Here is a 20591-nt window from a genome sequence, read left to right as displayed (position 1 = left end):
CCCAAGGGCGGCGGCTCAGCCCTGGAATCTGAATTATTCTAGTCTTGGTCTCTTTGGAGTGCTGGCGGAACTTACGAACCTTTTGTTTTGGGCTCTAGGGATTTCTTCTGACTAGAATCCTGTCTTTCTTCCAAGCACTTCCTCTTGCGTCCAGACCTTTCAACCACAGGCGAGTTCTGCCTGTGGTCACAGTTGCCAGCCTCTAGCTTCTCTTGATGGTGTCTATAAAACAATATAAAATAGTATTTCCTGCTTTCTTATGATGCTCCACTGAAATACTGTCCCTTTGAAGATGCTTAAGTCTCTGACCTAATGGTAAAATGGGGTGATATTCAAAATGTTTCATCACTGGTACCCACAGCACCCCACCAGTTAGGATGGCCAGTACAAGGTCAATCCTAGGATGTCTATCACCATTTTTTGTGTCTATGCCACAGCAGCAGGAGTCAACATGAATTATTTATTATGCCATGCATCACAGTAGAACCTCTGTGTGAATTGTCTGATTAAATCTTCTCCATTCCCATATCATAAATATCATTATCCCCATAATGAATGGGAAGATGGAGGCTTAGGGATGCAACTCTCCTTGTGGCAGAATCCCTGGAACATAGGAGGTATTTGATAACTTTTTTGGGGGTACTAGGGATTGAACTCAAGGGCACTCAACCACTGAGCCACAATTCCAACCCTATATTTAGTATTTTATTTAGAGATAGGGTCTCACTGAGTTGTTTAGCACCTCCCTTTTGCTGAGACTGGCTTTGAATTCATGATCCTCCTGCCTCAGTTTCCTGAGCCTCTGGGATTAGAGGCGTGAGCCACCGCACCGGCTTGACAACAATTTGATTGAATGAATGTTTTGGTTGTCACAAAGAAGTGGGATGACTCTCCCCTTTTTATCAGAATCATTTGTCATCCCCATTAAGAGGGGAGCTCACTAGTTTTGCCCACAGTCTTTGGGCTTGTACATAGCAGAGACAGCACTTGAACCCAGTAGTCTGGTTCAGACCCACACTTCTAACCACCAACAACTGACCTAGAACCACAACGCCAGGGATAAGGACCTGGAGGGCCAAGGGCCAGAGGCCCCACAGGAAGACACACAGGTGGATGTGTGCACAGCTCCATTCGGGGTGGGAAGAGGGTGCCACCACTTTACCACACTGTACCATTACCTCAGGTCCAGGAGCCACATTGTGGGACTCACTGAGGGGCCGTTGTGCTCTTAAATCCCTTCCCTCCTGAACAGCTGAACTGAATATGTAATAGGTTACCACAGAGCCAGAGAGGGATGGGTAGGACTAGGTTCAGAGCCTGGTCTCTGATTACAGAATTTTTTGCCAACAAGCAGAGGAGACTTTTCCCTGCCAAGCTTGAAAAGTGAGTCCTCCTGGTAAGTTCCTGCTGGACACCATCTGCCAGCTCAGGGCTCAGCTCTGTCCTAAGCACACTGCCCAGAGGCCTCACAGTAGCTTCTGATGTGGCTGGGTTTCATGATGAGACTCTCGAGAGAGACCTGGGAGGCAGGGATTATTATTACTCTGGGGCTGAGCAGCCTGACAAGTAGCCTCTCGCAGTGTGTGCATGGCTGCGGACTCCACACTCCACTGTCCAGTCCCCAGCGTCTGGAGCCTGAGGAAGCTTAACGGCTGCAGAGGTGGCAGCAGGAGCAGAATTGATTTCCTGATCTCCCACAGCAACTGAGGGGGCAGGACCTAGAAACACACGGTGGCATCCACTCTTCCAGCTCTTCTAAACACTTGTGCCTGAGCACCTAAACTCCCCTTCACTTTAGTACTCAGAGTGGCCTCTATTTCTTATTCTGACCACCCCCCCCATACTATCAGTAACCAGAAGGCTCAGAACTCTAAGAACAGAAAGTTTTTTCATAAAGCTTTTTAAATTTGCCTTCAAGATAATCAAAGAAATAATTAGATATTACTTACTCTGGCTTCTGAACCCTTAAGTGGAAGTTTTAAAAGTATAAGCACAGAGGTCTGTGGTATTCCCCTGTCCCTGAGCAAGCATCACCTACAGCTCCTCATCCTGAAGCCCCCTGTTTCTCTCTCATACTGAAGACAGATGACAGCAATATCCTTCTGCAACTCTGCCTTTCTGACCTGAGGCTCAGACAGGCCAGGCAGACTGCCTCAATTTCCTGACAAATATTGCAGGGTACCAAACATGGGGACATCTCAAACCACGACGACAGACTCAAAGGCTAAGGAACACACAACCTCTGTGCTGTGTTCTATAGCCTGTGGTGCCCTTCCATGGAAATGGCACAGCCATGTCTTTCCAGCTCTGGTGACAGCTTTGCAAATCTGTACATTCAGATGTAAGACAGTACTGAAACATGGCAAAAAGAAGCCACAGAAATGGTAATGTTAATTTCAGTATTACTACCTCAGCACCTTTTTTTTTCCCCAACTATTACTTTATTTATATTACTATGCTTAAGTTACATGGAAAAAGACAACCAAGCAGTTCTGCCCCATTTCAGAAAAAGGTTCCAATCAACACCAGTTATGTGGTGACAAGTAACTAGGAATGGTGACTTCTTTGGGTTGAGACTGACAAGGCTCTGGTGCTACGGGTTCATCTCCAACAAGAATATGACACACGGGCCTACACAAGCCATGCTAACACTGAGCCTTTAGCGCTGGGCACAGATTCGGATCTCTTCTCTGAAGCTAGCAAATCAAGTGAAATAACTGGGTTTAAAAAAAAAAAGTTTTAAAATGAAGCCCAAATAAGTTTAAAAACTCTGCTCTTGACATATTCGCCATTCAAAATTTACATAAAACACACTTCTTTCACTCTAATAGCCCAGATTTTTTTCCTCACATAGCCTACCATTTAGCTGCAAAGACTCTTCTGCCTCAAGATGTAAACATAGGGAAAAAAAATTAACAGCAACTGCATAATATTCTCTCTACACACTGCTGTTGGATGGAAAATACAAAATTAATAAAAGAAAAGAAAAGAAAGGTTCCATCTTAGATTCTCACAACCTCTTGTTCCGCATGTATCCGATTCTGATGCTAAGGTGACAGTGTATGTAAGTAGATTTTTGTTTTCAGTGAAGGAGACCTGGGAAAAGATGGATTTATCTCTTTTTCTTCAAGTTATCAGATGGTACGTGCTCCTCAAAGCCCTCACTTTCTGGAACTAGAGCACGTTCCAGGATCACACGGCCTTCCTTATAACGCTGGCTGTCTTCAGTAGCAAACTCATAGATCCATCCCAGTTTGCTATTGCAGTTTTTGCAGCTCACATCCCGAACCATGTGGCGGCCAGTGAGCATGACCCGATCTTGAACTTCACTGTCCTGTAGGTTAACTACCTTGTTAAAAAGAAACGCTCTACCGGTGGCACCTGTGAACCGAGTGGAGATGAGTTCTGAGCGGTTAGTCAGGATTGTCACAGTTTGCACAAGAAAACAGATGGGTACCACCAATATGATCAAGGAAAATTCTGCCCATTTTGATAGCTGAAGTTCTAAAAAACCTGAAATTCGAATATTAGCTGAGCATGGTGGTGGACACCTGTAAGAGGCTGGAGCAGGAGGATCACAAGTTCTAAGCCAGCCTCAGCAACTTAGCAAGACTCCTGAGTGGCGGTGAGATCCGCGCTGCCAGCGGCTCTTCACTCTTCAGCTGGGACCTACCTCAGCACCTTAACAGTCTCTGTCCACTCCTTCTGAAGACTTTCCCACGTGTCCACCTCCACCCAGTTGGAAGACTTGGTGGCAAGTTCTGCCATGATGATTCGGTGGTGGGCAGGGATGAGCCCTTTCTTCTTATATGCATCACCAACAGGAGAAATTATGCCTTTGATAACTCTATATTTTCCTGGATAAAGAGTTAGATTGGAAATTAGGAATAAGAAATTTCGTGCACAGAAAATATTATGATTTTATTTATTTATTTATTTTGTGGAACTGGTTTGATTCAACCCAGGACCTTCCACATGCTAGGCAAGCACTCTACCACTGAGCTACATCCCAGTTCCCTTTTTTTTTTTTTAAAGAGAGAGAGAGAGTGAGAAAGAGGGAGAGAGAGAGAACTTTAATATTTATTTTTCAGTATTTGGCGGACACAGCATCTTTGTCTGTATGTGATGCTGAGGATCGAACCCGGGCCGCACGCATGCCAAGCCAGGCGAGCGTGCTACCACTTGAGCCACATCCCCAGCCCCCAGTTCCCTTTTTGATTTTGGTTTTAGTACTGAGGATTGAACCAAGGAGTGTTCAATCACTGAGTCACATCCCCAGACCCTTCCTTATTTTGAGACAGGGTCTCACTAAGTTGCTGAGGCCTCAAACTTGCAATCTTCCTATCTCCGTCTCTCCAGTAGCTGGGATTATAGGCATGTGCCACTGCACCCAGATCAATATTACTTTTGCAATCACAGATTCTCTTTCTTCTTTTAAAAAAACAACAACAGTGATTTAGATTTGTTAATTGATTGAAACTATGGTAAAATATACATACATAAAACTTACCATTTAACAACTTTAAATGCATAGTTCCACAGCATTAAGCACAAGCAACCATCACCAGAATGGATACTCCTTAATTTTTTCAGATGATGGTATGAGGGGGCTTGAATTCAGGGGCACTCAACCACTGAGAGCATCCCCAGCCCTACTTTGTGTTTTAGAGACAGGGTCTCGCCGAGTTGCTTAGTGCCTCACTTTTGCTGAGGTTGGCTTTGAACTCGTAATCTTCCTGCCTCAGCCTCCCGAGCTGCTGAGATTATAGGTATGTGCCACAGCGCCTAGCCTGTACAGTTTACAATTTGATTGGTACTGCCAAATTACCTTGCAAAAAGCTTTAATGGATTTGCATTGTCCTCCTAGAGTGTATGCAGACCGTTTCTCCCCAATCTCTAATACTGGACATTATTGAGTTTAAAAACTTTTTTCAGTGTGAGAGGCAAAATATATGTAATTTTTAATTTTGGTTCTGAGATTATTGGAATTAATTAAGGTTGAACATCCATCCATCCATGTGCATCTAACAGAAAATTGTTTGATGATTTATGCAACAAAATAAAATGTGTTTATATACGAATATTTGCATGTAAAACTACAGAAAAACGATTGAAGAGTGAATTTTATTTTACTTTTGGTATTAGGGACTGAATCCGGGGGCACTTTACCACTGAGCTATACCCCACAGCTCTTTTTATTTTTCATTTTGAGACAAGGTCTCCCTAAATTACTCAGGGTCTTGCTCAGTTGTTGAGGCTGGCTCCAACTTGTGATCCTCCTGCATCACTGGGATTACAGGTATGCACCACCACATTTGGCTGGAAGAATGTATTTTTAAACTATTAGCAGTGGTTGCCTCCAGAGAAATGAGAGGTGAGCATTTTATTTCATATACATGCTCTTATATAACATTATTTATCTCTTAGAGCATATACATGGTGACCATAAAGTATGGAAACATAAGTGAATAATCATAACAAATGATTTCTTTCTTTTTCCTCTTGAACTAGGGATTGAACCCAGGGACACTTTACCACAGAGATGCATCCCCAGTCCTTTTTATTTTTTGAGACAGGGTCTCCCTAAATTGCTTAGGGCCTCACTAAATTAATGAGGCTGGCTTTGAACTTGTGATCCAGCTCCTTTAGCTTCCCAAGCCACTGGGATTACAGGTACGTGCCACCAAGCCCAGCACAAGTGATTTCTTGATTCTGCATTATAATATACATAAAATAATATTCATACTTGATTGCCACCCTTTATTTGTGTGTTGTTTATGAATATGTTAGGCTGATCCTGAAGCCTTTATGTAAATTAGTGTTTCAACATGGGCATGGTACGATTAAATTTTTATTTTAGAAAAAACATTTGGGGGGGCGCGCGCGTGCGCAGGCGACGCGCGGAGGGACGAGGCAGAGCCGCGGAACCGCCACCAGGTCGGTCCACGCCGCCGCCGCCACCACCATGGGAGTGCAGGTGGAGACCATCTCCCCCGGAGACGGGCGCACCTTCCCGAAGCGCGGCCAGACCTGCGTGGTGCACTACACCGGGATGCTTGAAGATGGAAAGAAATTTGATTCTTCCCGGGACAGAAACAAGCCCTTTAAGTTTATGCTAGGCAAGCAGGAGGTGAACCGAGGCTGGGAAGAGGGGGTGGCCCAGATGAGTGTGGGTCAGAGAGCCAAACTGACTATCTCCCCAGACTATGCCTACGGTGCCACTGGGCACCCGGGCATCATCCCACCACACGCCACTCTGGTCTTCGATGTGGAGCTTCTAAAACTGGAATGACAGGAGTGGCCCCTCCCTCAGCCCTGTTCCTGGATCTGCCAGGGAGGGATCCGGTGCTTCCAGACGCGTGCACATGAATCCATACGGAGCTTTTCCTGGCGTCCCACTACACTTTGTATAAACATCTACCCTGACTCAATGTGTTCTGTCACTCAGCTTTGCTTCTGACACCTCCATCTCCCCTTCCCCTTTCTCCTTGTATGTGTGTTTACCTAAACTATATGCCATAAACCTCAAGTTAGTCGTTTTGTTTTCATTTTGAGGTGAAGATTCAGTTTCAGTCTTTAGAATCTAGGTTTCCATTTAAGTATCTTGACAGGTATTAACAGCACAAGTGATGGGTTAACTTTAGAATAGGAATTGGTGTTGGGGGGTGGGGTTTGCAAGAATCTTTATTTTATTTTATTTTTTTGGATGAAATTTTTATCTATTATATATTAAACATTCTTGCTGCTGCGCTGCAAAGCCATAGCAGATTTAAGACGCTGTGGAGGGCTGAATTACTCTCCGATGTGAGAAATGTCCTTGGGTTAAATTCAAAGCCCTGGGCTGGGGATGTGGCTCAAGCGGTAGCGCGCTCGCCTGGCATGCGTGCGGCCCGGGTTCGATCCTCAGCACCACATACCAACAAAGATGTTGTGTCTGCCGAGAACGAAAAAATAAATATTAAAAAAAAAAATTCTCTCTCTCTCTCTCTCTATCCTCTATCTTTAAAAAAAAAAAAAAAAAAAAAATTCAAAGCCCTACCCAAAACTGCAGTGGGGAGGGAAGGGCCTTTTCCTCGCCAGCCCACCCCCTCCCCAGAACCCCTCTGCCTTTTGAAAGCAGATCACTTTCACTCGATGTTGGACACTACAGGTATCTGTCCCTGGGCCAGCAGGGACCTCTGAAGCCGCCTTTGTGACCTGGCTGGTTTTGGTTTGGGGTCTTTTGGGGGTTTTTTGTTTTGGGGTTGTTTTCCCTTTCTTTCCTCCATCTTGTGGTTTTTCTAATGGATTTTCAGAACTTTTGTAATATCGAAGCTATCCAAGTTCCACTTCGTAAATTTTAAGAACCTTAATTGAAAGTTTAAATTGAAGGTGCTGTTTGTAGACTTCAACAACCAGTGAAAGCCCGGCCATCGTGACACATCCTCGAGTGTTCTCTCAGAAAACGCTGCTGGCCAACGCAGCTTCAGCACCGCCTGTTTTTTGATGCTTGGCTCTCTGCTGTTCTCCAGGTTTCCTGGCTTTTTGTCCCTCAGTCCCTTCTTACCCTTTGCTGTCCTGTGTAGTGATTTGGTGAGAGAAATTGTTGCTTTGTCCCCGCTTCCCCCGCACCACGTATGAGTTTCAAGTTTTACTATTGCAGTAAAAGTGCTTTATGCTGGCTTTTCTCAAAAAAAAAAAAAAAAAAAACATTTGGGGGCTGAGTCTGTGACTCAATGGTAGAGTGCTTGCCTAGCATGTGTGAGACACTGGGTTCGATCCTTGGCACCACATATAAATAAATGAATAAAATAAAGGTCCATACATATAAAATATTAAAAAAAAAGAAAAAGAAAAAAGAAAAGAAAAAGCATTTGGAACTATGTGGATGTGAAGCTAGTGGAGAGAGAAGCAGCAGAATGAAACCCCAGCTCAGCTTGATGGCTGGGGTGTAGCTCAGTGGTAGAGCACCTGCCTAGCATGTATGAAGCCCTAGGTTCCATCCCTGAACCACAGAGCAGAACAGAACAAAGAGTCCAATTAGGTGGGGTTTCACCTCCAGACAGCAAATTCTTACCTAGTCCTCACCTTATATGACTCAAACCTTCTGTTTCCCTGAGGAAAAGATACAGTTTTTATGTGCATGATGTAAACCTGTTATAAAATGAATCCCTGGATAAAATGGAATTATGTAACCATAATGAAAGCAAGGTTTTGTTTCCTTTTTTCATAAGGGAACAAAAAAGCTCAAGTGTTTTTTTTTTTTTTTATATATTTTTTTCAGTTGTCGATGGATTTTTAATTAATTAATTATATGTGGTGTTGAGAATCAAACTTAGTGCCTCACCGTGCTAGGCAAGTACTCTACCACTGAGCCACAACCCCAGTCCTAGGGTTTTTTGTTGTTGTTGTTATTGTTTGTTTTGAGATGAGGTCTTGCTATTTGTGGCCCAGGCTGGTCTTGAATTTCCAGGATCAAGTGGAAATCTTCTTGCCTCAACCTACTAAATAGCTGGGTCCACAGGTGGGTACCATCACACCTGGATGAAACTTGCATTCTGAGGATCATTGTTGCTTCTACTGAGCTCTAAATACATAAAACTGAATTTTTATTCTATAGGCCAGTAGCCAGATGCGTAGACACATTCCATGGACATACCTTACCTGCTTTTGTGTTTGTTTTGAGGCAGTCTTGCTGTGCGCTCAGGCTGGTTGTGAACTAGTGCTGGGACTATATGCACACACCACTACATTCAGCTCCTCACCCTTTTTTGGCTAAGTCTCTGTGCAAGTGAGTAGGGAGCATGTTTGTACCTTGTTGATTAATTGTTCACACTGACAGAGACCCAATCAAGTGATTCTTTAGCCTTGAATTGCTTTTCTATTTATTTACTGAGGATTGAGCCCAGGGGTGCTTAACCACTGAGCCACATCCCCAGCACTTTTTATTTTTTGTTTTGAGACAGTCTCCCCAGGGCCTTGCTAAGTTGCTGAGACTGGCAAACTTTGATCCTCTGCCTCAGCCTCCTACGCTGCTAGGATTATAGGCATGTGTCACCAAGCCAACACTTACATTGCTTTTGGTTACTGTTCCTACCTGTTCCATTCAGGTAATCCTTGGCCAGCTCAAATAATCTGAGGTGCATGTTGGTGATTGGATTAAATGAACCACAAGCAAGAAGAACCACTTCAGTTTTCTCTGATTTGTCCATGGTAAGAACTTGAAGTTGTTGCTCTAAATGGAAAACTCTGACATCTTCCTTGTTGTCTACAAAGGAAAAAGAAAATAAATCCAGTTATGTGATCATTAATAAATAAATCAATAAATCCATGTGATCATTTCAAACAGATGGACAACAATATTTGGCTATAATGATTATGCTAAATGAATTGCACAATTGGTATTATTTCCCCACCTTTCCTTTTTAACATAAATATGTAGCTCCTATCATAAAGGGAGGGAATCTCCTTCTCTATTCTTTGTGATTTGTTTTGCCCAAAAGAATGTGGGCAGTAGTGATAAGGTGCCAGCTCTGAGCCTAAGCCTCACAGGCTGTCTTAGTCCATTTCCTGTTGCTATAATGGAACAGTAGAAGTGGGTGCTTTATAAAGAAAAGAAATTCAGGAGTTCCAAGAACATGATGCTGACTTCCTACTGAGGGTCCCAGGTTGTATCACAAGGTGGCAGAGAAGCAGAAAGAGAACCAGGCACATGCAGAAGGAACTAAGCACATATAAAGTGTTGTACAGTGTTGACCTTACTTTATAACAATCCATTCTCTTGAGAAGTCACCTCAGGGACCACCATGACCTAATTACCTTCCACTAGGCCCACATTTTAAAGGTTCCACCACCTTCACATTGCCACACTGGAGACCAAGCTTCCAGCACATAAACTTTTGGGAGACTTAGTACCATATTCAAACCATAGCAGAGGCATCGAACCCTTCTGTTTTCAGGACTGCCACCAGCCATGAAAACTAGCCCAAGCGAGCCTGCTGGAGTGTGGTGGAACTCGTGGAAGAGCGCTGGTGTCCCAGCAGATGGACAGCCAACCATGCAGTATGTGACTGCAGCCGTCCTAGGCCAGCCAAACCCAACCAACTTGAGCAGACAGGCAGCAAGTCTAGGTGGAATCAGCCTGACTCACAAGCAAAAATCAATATTTTTGATGGATGCCACTCAAGTTTTGTGATTGTGTTATTGTGGTTATCGTTAACTGAGAGGATATCATCATCTAACAAATATAAATCCTAACACCTGTCTTTAAAAACAGTATTTTCACCTCTTTGTCAACATGATCATGACATCATTTTTTAAAAAATTTTCTTTTTAGTTGTAGATGGACATGATATCTTTATTTATTTATTTGGTGCTGAGGATGGAACCCAGCGCCACACGTGTGAGGCAGGCACTCTACCACTGAGCTACAGCCCCAGCCCAACATTATCATTTTGCATGGAGTGAGATTTATAATCTACATATACCTTTGTTACATCATTCTATTCAATCTTTCTTAAACCCTAATGAAGTCATGCTAGATATCTGATTTAAAGTATTGGGGACGGAGTGCATTTCCTGGTAGAGCACTTTCCTAGCATATGCAGGCCTGGCTTTGATCTCCAGAACTGCCAAAAATAAAATAAAATAAAAGTTGAGGTGGTGAGGAAGTAGCTCAGTGGTGGAGTGCTTGCCTAGCATGCATGAGGCCCTGAGATTGATCACCAACACTGGAAAAACAAAAAACAAAACTGTGATACAATTTGACCAAACTTGTCCACCTACAGAAATCATAACATGGAAAAGGCCCACGAGGCTGGGGATGTGGCTCAAGTGGTAGCGCTCGCCTGGCATGCGTGCGGCCCGGGTTTGATCCTCAGCACCACATACCAACAAAGATGTTGTGTCCGCCGAGAACTAAAAAATAAATATTAAAAATTCTCTCTCTCCTCTCTCACTCTCTCTTTAAAAAAAAAATAAATTAGTATTAAAAAAAAAAAAAAAGGCCCACGATGAAAACCAACCACCATTCCATCCCCTCCCCCAGCTGCCTAAAGGCAACTACTCCTCACCTTTTCAGTTTTTTCTTCTGCTAGATTCTACCATAATTCTACATTGTGAGCTTCTGATGCTATTTCTCAAGTTATCAAAATTACAGAGTTCCTAATGACATCCTCCTAAGATCTGTGAGAATTAGTTCTCATATTCCCTTGCTACTTTCTCCCAGACTTCCTGTATTGGCAGGAATCTCCAGAGAAACAGAACCAAAGAACATATGTAATTAGGAGGAGAGATTGATCAGATTTTCTCAGAGGATCACAGAAGCTGAAAAGTTTTACAATGGCTGCCTCAGGCTTGAGACAGGGAAAGTGGCGGCCTCTCATCGCAAGAACCCAGAAGCAGCTGGTGTGGTGATGCACACCTGTAATCCCAGAGATTTTGGGAGGCTGAGGCAGGAGGATCACCAAGTTCCGGGTCAGCTTCAGCAATTTAGCAAGAATTTGAGACACTTACTGAGACCCTGTCTCAAAAAATACAAAGGCTGGGATGTAGCTCCATGGTAAAGACCCCTTGAGTTCAATCGCTGGTACTTAAATAAATAGAACTCTGATTTGTGTGACCTTGATTCAATTACCTCTTTCAGTTTTCTCAACTGTCAAATGAAGACAGAGACAGAAGCAATCTCAGTTATTTTGAGTAAGTTTTTATTTTGTGGGGCTGGGGGTGGAACCCAGGGCCTCAGCATGCTAAGTTCTACCACTGAGCTCTGCCCCAACCCTGAAGATTACTTCTCAGGATAATACATGGCCAAGTGCTCAGCATATTGCCTGTACCACCGTGTTAAAAAGGAAAGCTAAAGACTTTTTTTTTTTAAAGAGAGAGTGAGAGAGGAGAGAGAGAATTTTTAATATTTATTTTTTAGTTCTTGGCGGACACAACATCTTTGTTGGTATGTGGTGCTGAGGATCAAACCTGGGCCGCATGCATGCCAGGCGAGCGCGCTACCGCTTGAGCCACATCCCCAGCCCGAAAGCTAAAGACTTTGAGGAAAAGAATAATACTGATGATGGTGATGAGGCAGGACTGATTAGAAGAGCAAAACAAGAGAGAAAGATCAGCTACAAAGTAAGCACAGCTTCATTTAAGTAAATCTATGGGGTAAGAATTAAGAAAGAGATCTGAGGCCATCTCCAAACACACAGTAATCCCAGCTACTTTGAAGGCTGAGGCAGGATCATCTCCTGTGCCCAGCAGTTCAATGCCAGCCTGTGCAACATAATGAGACCACATCTCAAAAAAAGAAAAAAAAAAAACTTAATGATAGCGATCACAGGGACAGTGCTAATTGTGCATAGGAAATATAGGAAAGAACAGTCAGAATGGTCAGCATGGCATTAAGGAATGAGTTCAGCTGGGCGCAGTGGTGTACATGCCTTTAATCCCAGGGATTTGGGAGGCTAAGACATGAGGATCACAAATTCAAGGCCAGTCTCTGCATTTTAGCAAGACCCTATCTCAAAACATAAACTGGGCTTGGTGGTGCATGCCTATAATCCCAGCAACCTGGGAGGCTGAAGCAGGAGGATTGCAAGTTCCAGGCCAACCTCAGCAATTTTTTTTTTTTTGAGAGAGAGAGAGAGAGAGAGAGAGAGAGAGAGAGAGAGAGAGAGAGAGAGAGAGAATTTTTTAATATTTATTTTTTAGTTTTCGGCGGACATAACATCTTTATTTGTATGTGGTGCTGAGGATCGAACCCAGCACAGCGCGCATGCCAGGTGAGTGCGCTACCGCTTGAGCCACATCCCCAGCCCAACCTCAGCAATTTAAAAAAAATATTTTATTAGGGCTGGGGACATAGCTCAGTTGGTAGAGTGCTTGCCTTGCATGCACAAGGTCCTGGGTTCAATTCCCAGAACCAAAAACAACAATAACAAAACTTATTAGTTGTTGATGGACCTTTATTTATTTATATGTGATATTGAGAATCGAATCCAGTGCCTCAAACATGCTAGGTAAGTGCTCTACCACTGAGCCATGCATGACCCCAGGCAGCCTTAGCAAAAGAAGAGCTGAGGGTGGCTGACTGGTAGAGCACCCTTAGGTTCAATTCCCAGTATGGGAAAAAAATGAGCTAATAGGTAAGAAGGATTTAAATGCTCCTCCTTCAGTGACCATACCAAAGGATAATACCAGGGTTCACTTGGGGCTATGCCCAACCCTGTCATCCCTATCTCTATCTCCATCCCAATCCAATTCCCATACAAACTACCTTCTGCATTATAGTGGTGGTAAAGGCATCCTTCCCACAGTACCCTGGGCCCTGCAGGGAAGCCACTGCGCCTGCTCTCCAGGACAGCGGTGCAGGGGCCGGGGGTTCAGCTGATACTTGGTGTAGTCCTGGACCTGCCCGTGTCAGGTTTCAGGCCTGCTCCCCAAGGGAGAGTAAGTGGGAAGAAGGTAAGGCTGAGAGCATGATGTGGGGGCTCAGGGGAGCTGCCTGTGGTCCTGAAACTGACTTCAGAGCCAGAGATGAACAAAGCCCTGAGCCCCTCTGTGTCCTGAGGGAGGAGTCCAGGTTTCAGATTCTGCCTGGGGGATGGGGAGAGGCAGCGGGAAAGATGATCTTTCAGCATAAAGGAAGCTGTCTTTGTCCCCTGTCAACACACTCTTGATTGGTTTTGAATACCCAGCAGTTTAATTATTTCACTGTGAACCCAGCCAGCCTGAGCTGAGACTGGACTCTAGACCTTCAAAGTCACAGAAGAGTTAAGTCAGAGTGTGCTCCTGCCAGAGCAGTCTGTCCTGCAACAGCAGGTGAAGATCAGAAGTAGTTTGAAAGCCTGGTGGGAATTGTTCTTGATCATCCTTGCCTTGCTCCAGGTGCTCCAGGGCCAGGGTCACCATGATTCACTTCTGTTTGGCCCACACAGCCTACTACTTGCACTGCTGGCTGCCCAGATCGCATCAGCTCAGACTGTAAGTGTCCCTCTCTACCCACTGTAACAGAGTGGAGTTCATTTCTTCTGAGGCAATCTTGAAGTTTAACTAAAACTTACTTTTAATTTTTAAGTCATTGATCTTTTCAAGTTTTAAAAACATTGAGGTGTGAACATTAAAACATTTTATAAACAGTTTTTAAAACATCAACTCTTTCAAAGAAAACAGTGCTGGTCTTGGTTGTGCAGCCTGTAATCCCAGTTCCTTTGGAGGCTGAGGCAGGAGGATCACAAGTTCCTAGCCTCAGCAATTTAGCAAGGCTCTAAGTAATTTAGTGAGATCCTATCTCAAAATAAAAGGGCTTGGGATGTGGTTCAGTGTTAAAGTGCCCCAGGTTTAATCCCCAGTCCAAAAAAAAAAAAAAAAATTGGTAACCCTGTGGCTTTTCTTTGTCACATTTTCAGATGCTCAGTATAATTAAACTCATGTTGGCCAATTGTTGAATAATATGATTGACTTGATCATCTCTCAAGATTTACAACCATAAAAGAATAGTATTTCTTTCAAAATAGTAAATATAAAGGGCTGGGGACATAGCTCAGTAGGTAGAGTGCTTGCCTTGCATGTCCAAGGCCCTGGGTTCAATCCCCAGCACCACCAAAAAACAAGAAACAAAACACACCCAAAATTTAAGCATATATCTATATTCTTATTCCAACAATGCTATGGTTAGCCAGGTGTGGTGGTGCACACCTGTAATCCTAGTGGCTCAGGAGGCTAAGGCAGGAGGATTGTGAATTCAAAGCCAGCCTCAGCAACTTATCGAGGCCCTAAACAAGTCAGTGAGACCGTATCTCTAAATAATATACCAAAAGGGGTTGGGAATGTGATGGCTCAATGGTTAAGTGCCCATGAGTTCAATCCCTGGTACCCCAAAAAAAACCAAACAAACAAAACAAAAAAACAAAGCTATGGTTGCTTTAAATATTTTGGAGGTATATTTTGTTTTTTATAAGGTCATTTTTTATTGGTTCACTATAATTTTACATAGTAGTGGAGGTACATTTTGAAGTTTTATATATTTTTTTTCTTCTTTGTAGTATAGGGGAATTAACCCAGGACTGTGCACATGCTAGGCAAAGCTTTACCACTGAGCTACACCCCAGCCACTTTTATTTTGAGACAGGGTCTTGCTAAATTGCCGAGGTGGGCTTCAAACTTGTAATCCTCCTGCCTCAGTCTCCCAAGGAGCTGGGTAAGTTGTACATTCTTTTGAGTTAATTCACTTGAAAGATAGATTTGCTTTCTTTCTATAAACACCCTGAAGTCATTCAGTGTTAAACCCAATTAGTAAACAAGCAAAGGGAATATAGTTTATGGTGAAGAGATGTAATATTTCTTTTTAAAAAAATATTTATCTTTTAATTGTAGTTGGACACAATACCTTTATTTTGTTTATTTATTTTTATGTGGTGCTGAGGATCGAACCCAGAGGCTTGCACGAGCCAGGCAAGCGCTCTACCACTGAGCCACAACCCCAGCCCCTGGACTATTTCTTAATAAGGAAGATTTACTTATATGTACACCACAGAAACCATACATATAAAGTGAAAAGAATTTCAGAAACGTTTTGAGCAGTGACAGTGACTGTCACTTCGCTGTGTGGCTGTGGCAGGTGGGCTAATTAGGTTTATTATTGCACGATAATGCAAATCATCTGGCACAAGGCAGAGCTGGCAGAGGTGTGGCTGACAGTCCCAGACCTAGGTTCAGATTCTATTTATATCACTACTACTTGCTGTTGGTCACTGGACAAGTCACTCAAAACTTTCTATCTTGGTTTCCTCATTTATAAAATGGGGACCCAAGCTGGGTACATCTGTAGTCCTGGCTATCTGGGAGGCTGAATTGGGAGGATCTCCTGAGCCCAAGAGTTGGAAATCAGCCTGGGAACTAATAAGAAAGAAAAGGATGGAGACCTATAGTTTTTCTTTTTTTTTAGTACCAAGGATTGAACTCAGGGGTGTTCAGCCATTGAGCCATATCCCAGCCCTATCTCGTATTTTATTTAGAGACAGGGTCTCACTGAGTTGCTTAGTACCTCGCTCTTGCTAAGGCTGGCTTTGAACTCCTGTCTCAGCCTCCCTAGTCCCTGGGATTATAGGTGTGTACCACCACACTCGGCAAGACCTATAGTTGTTTTTTTTTTTTTTTTTAAGAGAGAGAAGAAAGAATTTTTTTTTTTTAGAGAGAGAGAGAGAGAGAGAGAGAGAATTTTTAATATATATATATTTTTTTAGTTTTCTTTTTTCAGCAGACACAACATCTTTGTTTGTATGTTGTGCTGAGGATCAAACCCGGGCCGCATGCATGCCAGGCGAGCGCACTACTGCTTGAGCCACATCCCCAGCCTTGAGAGAGTTTTTATTAATATTTATTTTTCAGTTTTCAGTGGACGCAACATCTTTATTTTATTTTTTATGTGATGCTGAAGATGGAACCCAGCACCCCGTGCTACCACTTAAGCCACACCCTCAGCCCAAGACTTATAGTTCTTAACTCATAGAATTTTTTAGTTAATTTTGTGCATATTAAATGACAATGCATAAAAATATTTGATACATTTATCCACCAATTATGAATATTTTTATATTATGAATTTTCTTTTGTATTAATAACTCAATATTATTTATGGGTTATAATAGCTATTATTCATATTCTTACTGGAGAATTATTAGATATAATTTTTTTCTAATGGAATGGACCTCAATTCATCCTTGTTACGTTTCAAACTTCATCTCTATGGTTTGATTATTATGAAATAGAACCTGCATTTGCTTGAAGTCATTTTATTACCAGACAAGGTAAAAATGTTACCCACTGTGTACCCTGCAGCAAGGTGACAGTGTTCTTGTTTGGCATCACCTCTCTGGTTCTCCAGTTCTACGTTCTGCTAAGGTAAGTTCCACCTGCAGCTCAGCACGCAGGTCTTACCTGGGGAGGCGGTCTGGGTGTTGTCTCTGATTCCTGCAACATGTTTAACTGCAGCCTGCCCCATTGTTTCTGCCTCTATTATCCACGGCAGTCATCATTCACCTCTTTGAAAAGTTAAAAATCTCCACACAACAAGGATAGCTGGGATTTGAGCAGACTAGTTGATCAACCCTTACTTCTTCTAGTATAAGAAGCCATTAAATGGGAGACAATGAGGATGCCAGTGTTATTTATGAATTCCCTAGAGACCAGTCCCAACAGACTGGTATCAGCTAATGTCTGCAGGGCTGAGGACTACATGGGTACGCTCAACCAAATTAAGATTTGATATGTGCAAGAAGGTATGTTTCTTTACAAGGTTGTAATTTCCACAAATATCAAATTAGAATAAATTAGAAAAGTGGTAAACATTTGTTCACTGATTTAGACTATTGGTAACTGTCACTATTAACCAAGTTCTAAAAAGAGAAGTGAGTTTCCTGGAGCTAAGATGAACCTTAGCACCAGAATTAAGATTAGGAATCAAGGATTACGGTTTGGGAGGCTAAGACAGGAGGATCGCAGGTTCAAAGCCAGCCTCAGCAAAAAAGTGAGCAATTCAGTGTGACCCTGCTTCTAAATGAAATACAAAATAGGCCTGGAGATGTGGCTCAGTGGTTGAGTGCCCCTGAGTTCAATCCCCAGTATCAAAAAAGAAAAAAAAAAGAGAGGAAAAAAAATAAAGGGTTGGTGCCTTCTGTGTAGTGCTTAGAGGATTTCTTATAATAGGTCATGAATTCCATGTCAACCACATTATTGAATTCTAGGCCCAGATCATCTCGATACTGCAGTCAACCTCTCCTGACCAACCTGGTGGGTAACATCATCTTTACTTTCTTCACAATTGGTAAGTGTGCAGTTAGCTGCCCACCACTCACTAGATTTCTCCCATTCGCTAGACACTGCTAGAACACAAATGGCTAAGATAGGGTTTTCTGCTTTTCAGGCTCACAGACTGGATATTAAGAAAAAAATTCACATTTAAAGTTCAGGTGACCAGAAAATTTTAAACATTCCCTTGTATCTCTTGCAGCTGTACAAAATTTTTGACTATGAAACCTAATAAGTTTGTATTTAGTCTAATACAAATGCTTTAAGTTGTAAAATTTTTTAAGGTTATAGTACTAAAGTACCAGATCTAGTTATTCGCTAAATAAATGGTTATTAAGCAAGAGATGATAGAGGGACTGGGTGTGTGGTAGTGGCATGCCTATAATTCCAGTGACTGGGAGGCTGAGGCAGGAGGATGGTGAGTTTGAGGCCAGCCTGGGCAATTTATTGTGACATTATCTCAAAAACAAACAGGTAGGGGCTGGGGATGTGGCTCAAGCGGTAGCGCGCTTGCTTGGCATGCGTGCGGCCCGGGTTCGATCCTCAGCACCACATACCAACAAAGATGTTGTGTCTGCCGAGAACTAAAAAATAAATATTAAAATTCTCTCTCTCTCTCTCTCTCTCTAAAAAAAAAAAAAACAAAAAAAACCCAAACAAACAGGTAAATACAGCTGGGGAAGTACATCAGGAGTAGAGTGCTTGTGGGAATGTGTAAGACCCTGGGTTCAATCCCTAGAAACACACACACACACACACACAAAAAAAAAAAAAAAAAAAAAAGAAAAGAAAAGAAAAAAGAAAGAAAGAAAGAGATTATACTGGTTAGGGAAATAGGGTCATTGACAACTTGAAGCAAAAAAGCATCACTGAATGGCTGAGGCTATAACTCAGTGGTAGAGCTCTTGCCTAGCCTACTCAAGGTCCTGGGTTTTATTCCCAGCACAACAAAACAAAAACATGAAGAGTGTATCGCTGAAATGTGAAGTTTTAGGAATATTGTAATCCATAGATTTCACTATACTTTCCTTTGTAGAAACATATAAGAGTATTGAACGGCGGAGGAGCTGAGGGTGTATCTTATTGGTGGCATGAGTGCTCAGCATATGCAGAGCCCTGAGTTCCATCCCCAGCACTGAAATTCTATGTTGAATTTTTTAAAAATAAAGTATTTATTGTTGTAGACCTAGAAGAGAGTCTTTTACAACTCCACAAGAGGCAGTATAGTATAATGGGGAAGGGTTTTAGAGGTCAGTCCAAATATTCATTCTATAATCAATGATGAGTTACTTAAATCTCTTTGAGACTCCCTTTGATTATTTATAAATTGGTGATAGAAATACTTGCACCATAGTTTTGATGTAAAGTTTAATTGAGAAGAATCACTTAAAATAAAATAAAGAAACCAAAGCCAGTTATTATTATTAGCATTGCACATATAAAAGGAAAACCTTAGTCTAGCTAGATTTTGTGCATTTCTGTTCCATAGGAGCAAAGTAGGAAAGCAATTTAGATTTGGGTTGGGGAAGTGGCTCTTTGGAAAAATGCTTGCTAAGCGCTTTCATGAGATCCTGGGATTCATCCCTAGTACCACAACCACAACGACAACAAAAATGTCAACTGCAAATTATATTTAGATGTGCACTCAAGAATATGATTCTGAGGTGATTAACCTGGTAAGCCAATGCTGTCCCCTCCCTTTTAGGTCTTACTGTGCTGCTTCTGCAGATGGAACCAGTCCCACGAGCACTGAAGAGGATGCTTTGTGTATTTGGTGCAGGATCCTTCAGTAAAGGAGTCTGCACCATAGTGTTAACAATTTTGGCATCAGACTGTGTACGTTTTTAAATACTGACTCTCTAAAGGCTCATCTTAATCTGAAAGTTTGGCTATAAACAATATGCCATTAGTCTTCAATATTTATTTTCTATTTACAACAAAAATAAAGATATGTAGAAATGGAATTCCTAATTAGTCACGTCAGTTAAAACATTTTTCTGGGGAGGTTAAAAACATTCTATAAGAGGCTCAGGGTGTAGCTCAGTGGTACAGAGCAGGCCCTGGGTTCCATCCCCAGCATCCACCACCACCACCAAAAAAAGAAAAAGAAAAATTCCACAAGCGATTTTTAAAAAATGTTCTTTCTTTTTGATGGTACCGGGGATCAAACCCATGGTGCTCTATCATTGAGCTACACCCCAGTGTCTTATTTTAATAGTGTTCTGATTAAAAGACAAAGTATTCCTCACAGTGCTCTTCTCTTCTCAAATACAGGAAAAAACAACCCCTGAACTTTACTACTTGTCAGTGCTGCTGTCAGTGGGCAGCCTGGTGTCTACAGGTAAGCAAACCTGTGCCCCACGTGGCCGTACCTGTCAGATGCTCACCAGTCCTTCCAGGAAAGTACCTACTCACTGAGAAGGAGCATTCTATTGCAGGGGAAGCCCGGGCTCTTCTCATGGCAGGCACTCGAAGAGCCAAAAAGCGTGAAAAACAAAGGAAAAGGGAATTTAGGAGGGGATATAAAACCATCCTCTCCCCTTACTTCCACTCTACTTAACTAGAGTCCATTCTCTACCCTCCAGTTCTTTTCTCAGGCATGGGGCTCATCCAGCTGTCCAGGGTGACCTGCCCAAGGCCAGAGGCTAAAGCGACAGTATGAATTTGACCTTCAAGGGAGGATAGTAGAGGATAGGAAAGGTAGCAGAATACAACAATTACTAATATGGCATTAGGTAAAAATGTGGATGTGTAACCAATGTGATTCTGCAATCTGTATTTGGGGTAAAAATGGGAGTTCATAACCCACT

The 20591-nt window shown here is 42.5% G+C and overlaps 3 protein-coding genes and 1 pseudogene across 10 annotated transcripts in view; 2 read left to right on the top strand and 2 right to left on the bottom strand.

Annotated features, from left to right (window-relative positions):
- Nmnat1 (nicotinamide nucleotide adenylyltransferase 1) overlaps positions 1-20591 on the bottom strand; it is a 29351-nt gene that overhangs the window by 781 nt on the left and 7979 nt on the right. For 3 of the 7 annotated variants that reach the window (XM_005334761.5, XM_040287903.2, XM_040287904.2), the window contains exons 2-4: positions 9077-9247; positions 3674-3857; positions 80-222 (exon numbers count right to left, since the gene is read on the bottom strand). In XM_005334761.5, coding sequence (XP_005334818.2) covers positions 80-222; positions 3674-3857; positions 9077-9191 — 442 coding nt within the window. In that variant the 5' untranslated portion in view covers positions 9192-9247. Of the gene's footprint in view, positions 1-79; positions 223-3673; positions 3858-9076; positions 9248-20153; positions 20368-20591 lie in introns of those variants that run through there. The other 4 variants (XM_040287902.2, XM_078025237.1, XM_013362606.3 and 1 more) reach the window with 3 other exon arrangements.
- LOC110599061 (protein yippee-like 5 pseudogene) lies at positions 143-3667 on the bottom strand (annotated as a pseudogene). Its single transcript, XR_013427394.1, has 2 exons — positions 3018-3667; positions 143-222 (listed from the first exon to the last, which is right to left on the bottom strand). The product of XR_013427394.1 is annotated as a protein yippee-like 5 pseudogene (transcript).
- LOC101955706 (peptidyl-prolyl cis-trans isomerase FKBP1A) lies at positions 5933-7663 on the top strand. Its single transcript, XM_005334760.5, has one exon. It carries the CDS (start codon positions 5966-5968, stop codon positions 6290-6292), a length of 327 nt encoding a protein of 108 aa, XP_005334817.4. The 5' UTR covers positions 5933-5965; the 3' UTR covers positions 6293-7663.
- On the top strand, positions 13746-20443 carry LOC144367858 (uncharacterized). The gene is made up of 6 exons (XM_078025241.1): positions 13746-13956; positions 16813-16875; positions 17718-17797; positions 19487-19617; positions 20056-20122; positions 20367-20443. Exons 1-6 carry the CDS (start codon positions 13883-13885, stop codon positions 20441-20443), a joined length of 492 nt encoding a protein of 163 aa, XP_077881367.1. The 5' UTR covers positions 13746-13882.

Source organism: Ictidomys tridecemlineatus, chromosome 11 (genome assembly GCF_052094955.1).
Source record: "Ictidomys tridecemlineatus isolate mIctTri1 chromosome 11, mIctTri1.hap1, whole genome shotgun sequence".
In the NCBI taxonomy this organism is placed as follows: Eukaryota; Metazoa; Chordata; class Mammalia; order Rodentia; family Sciuridae; genus Ictidomys; species Ictidomys tridecemlineatus.
Note: the sequence above shows the minus strand (reverse complement) of the source record. Positions and strands in the feature narration are given on the sequence as shown.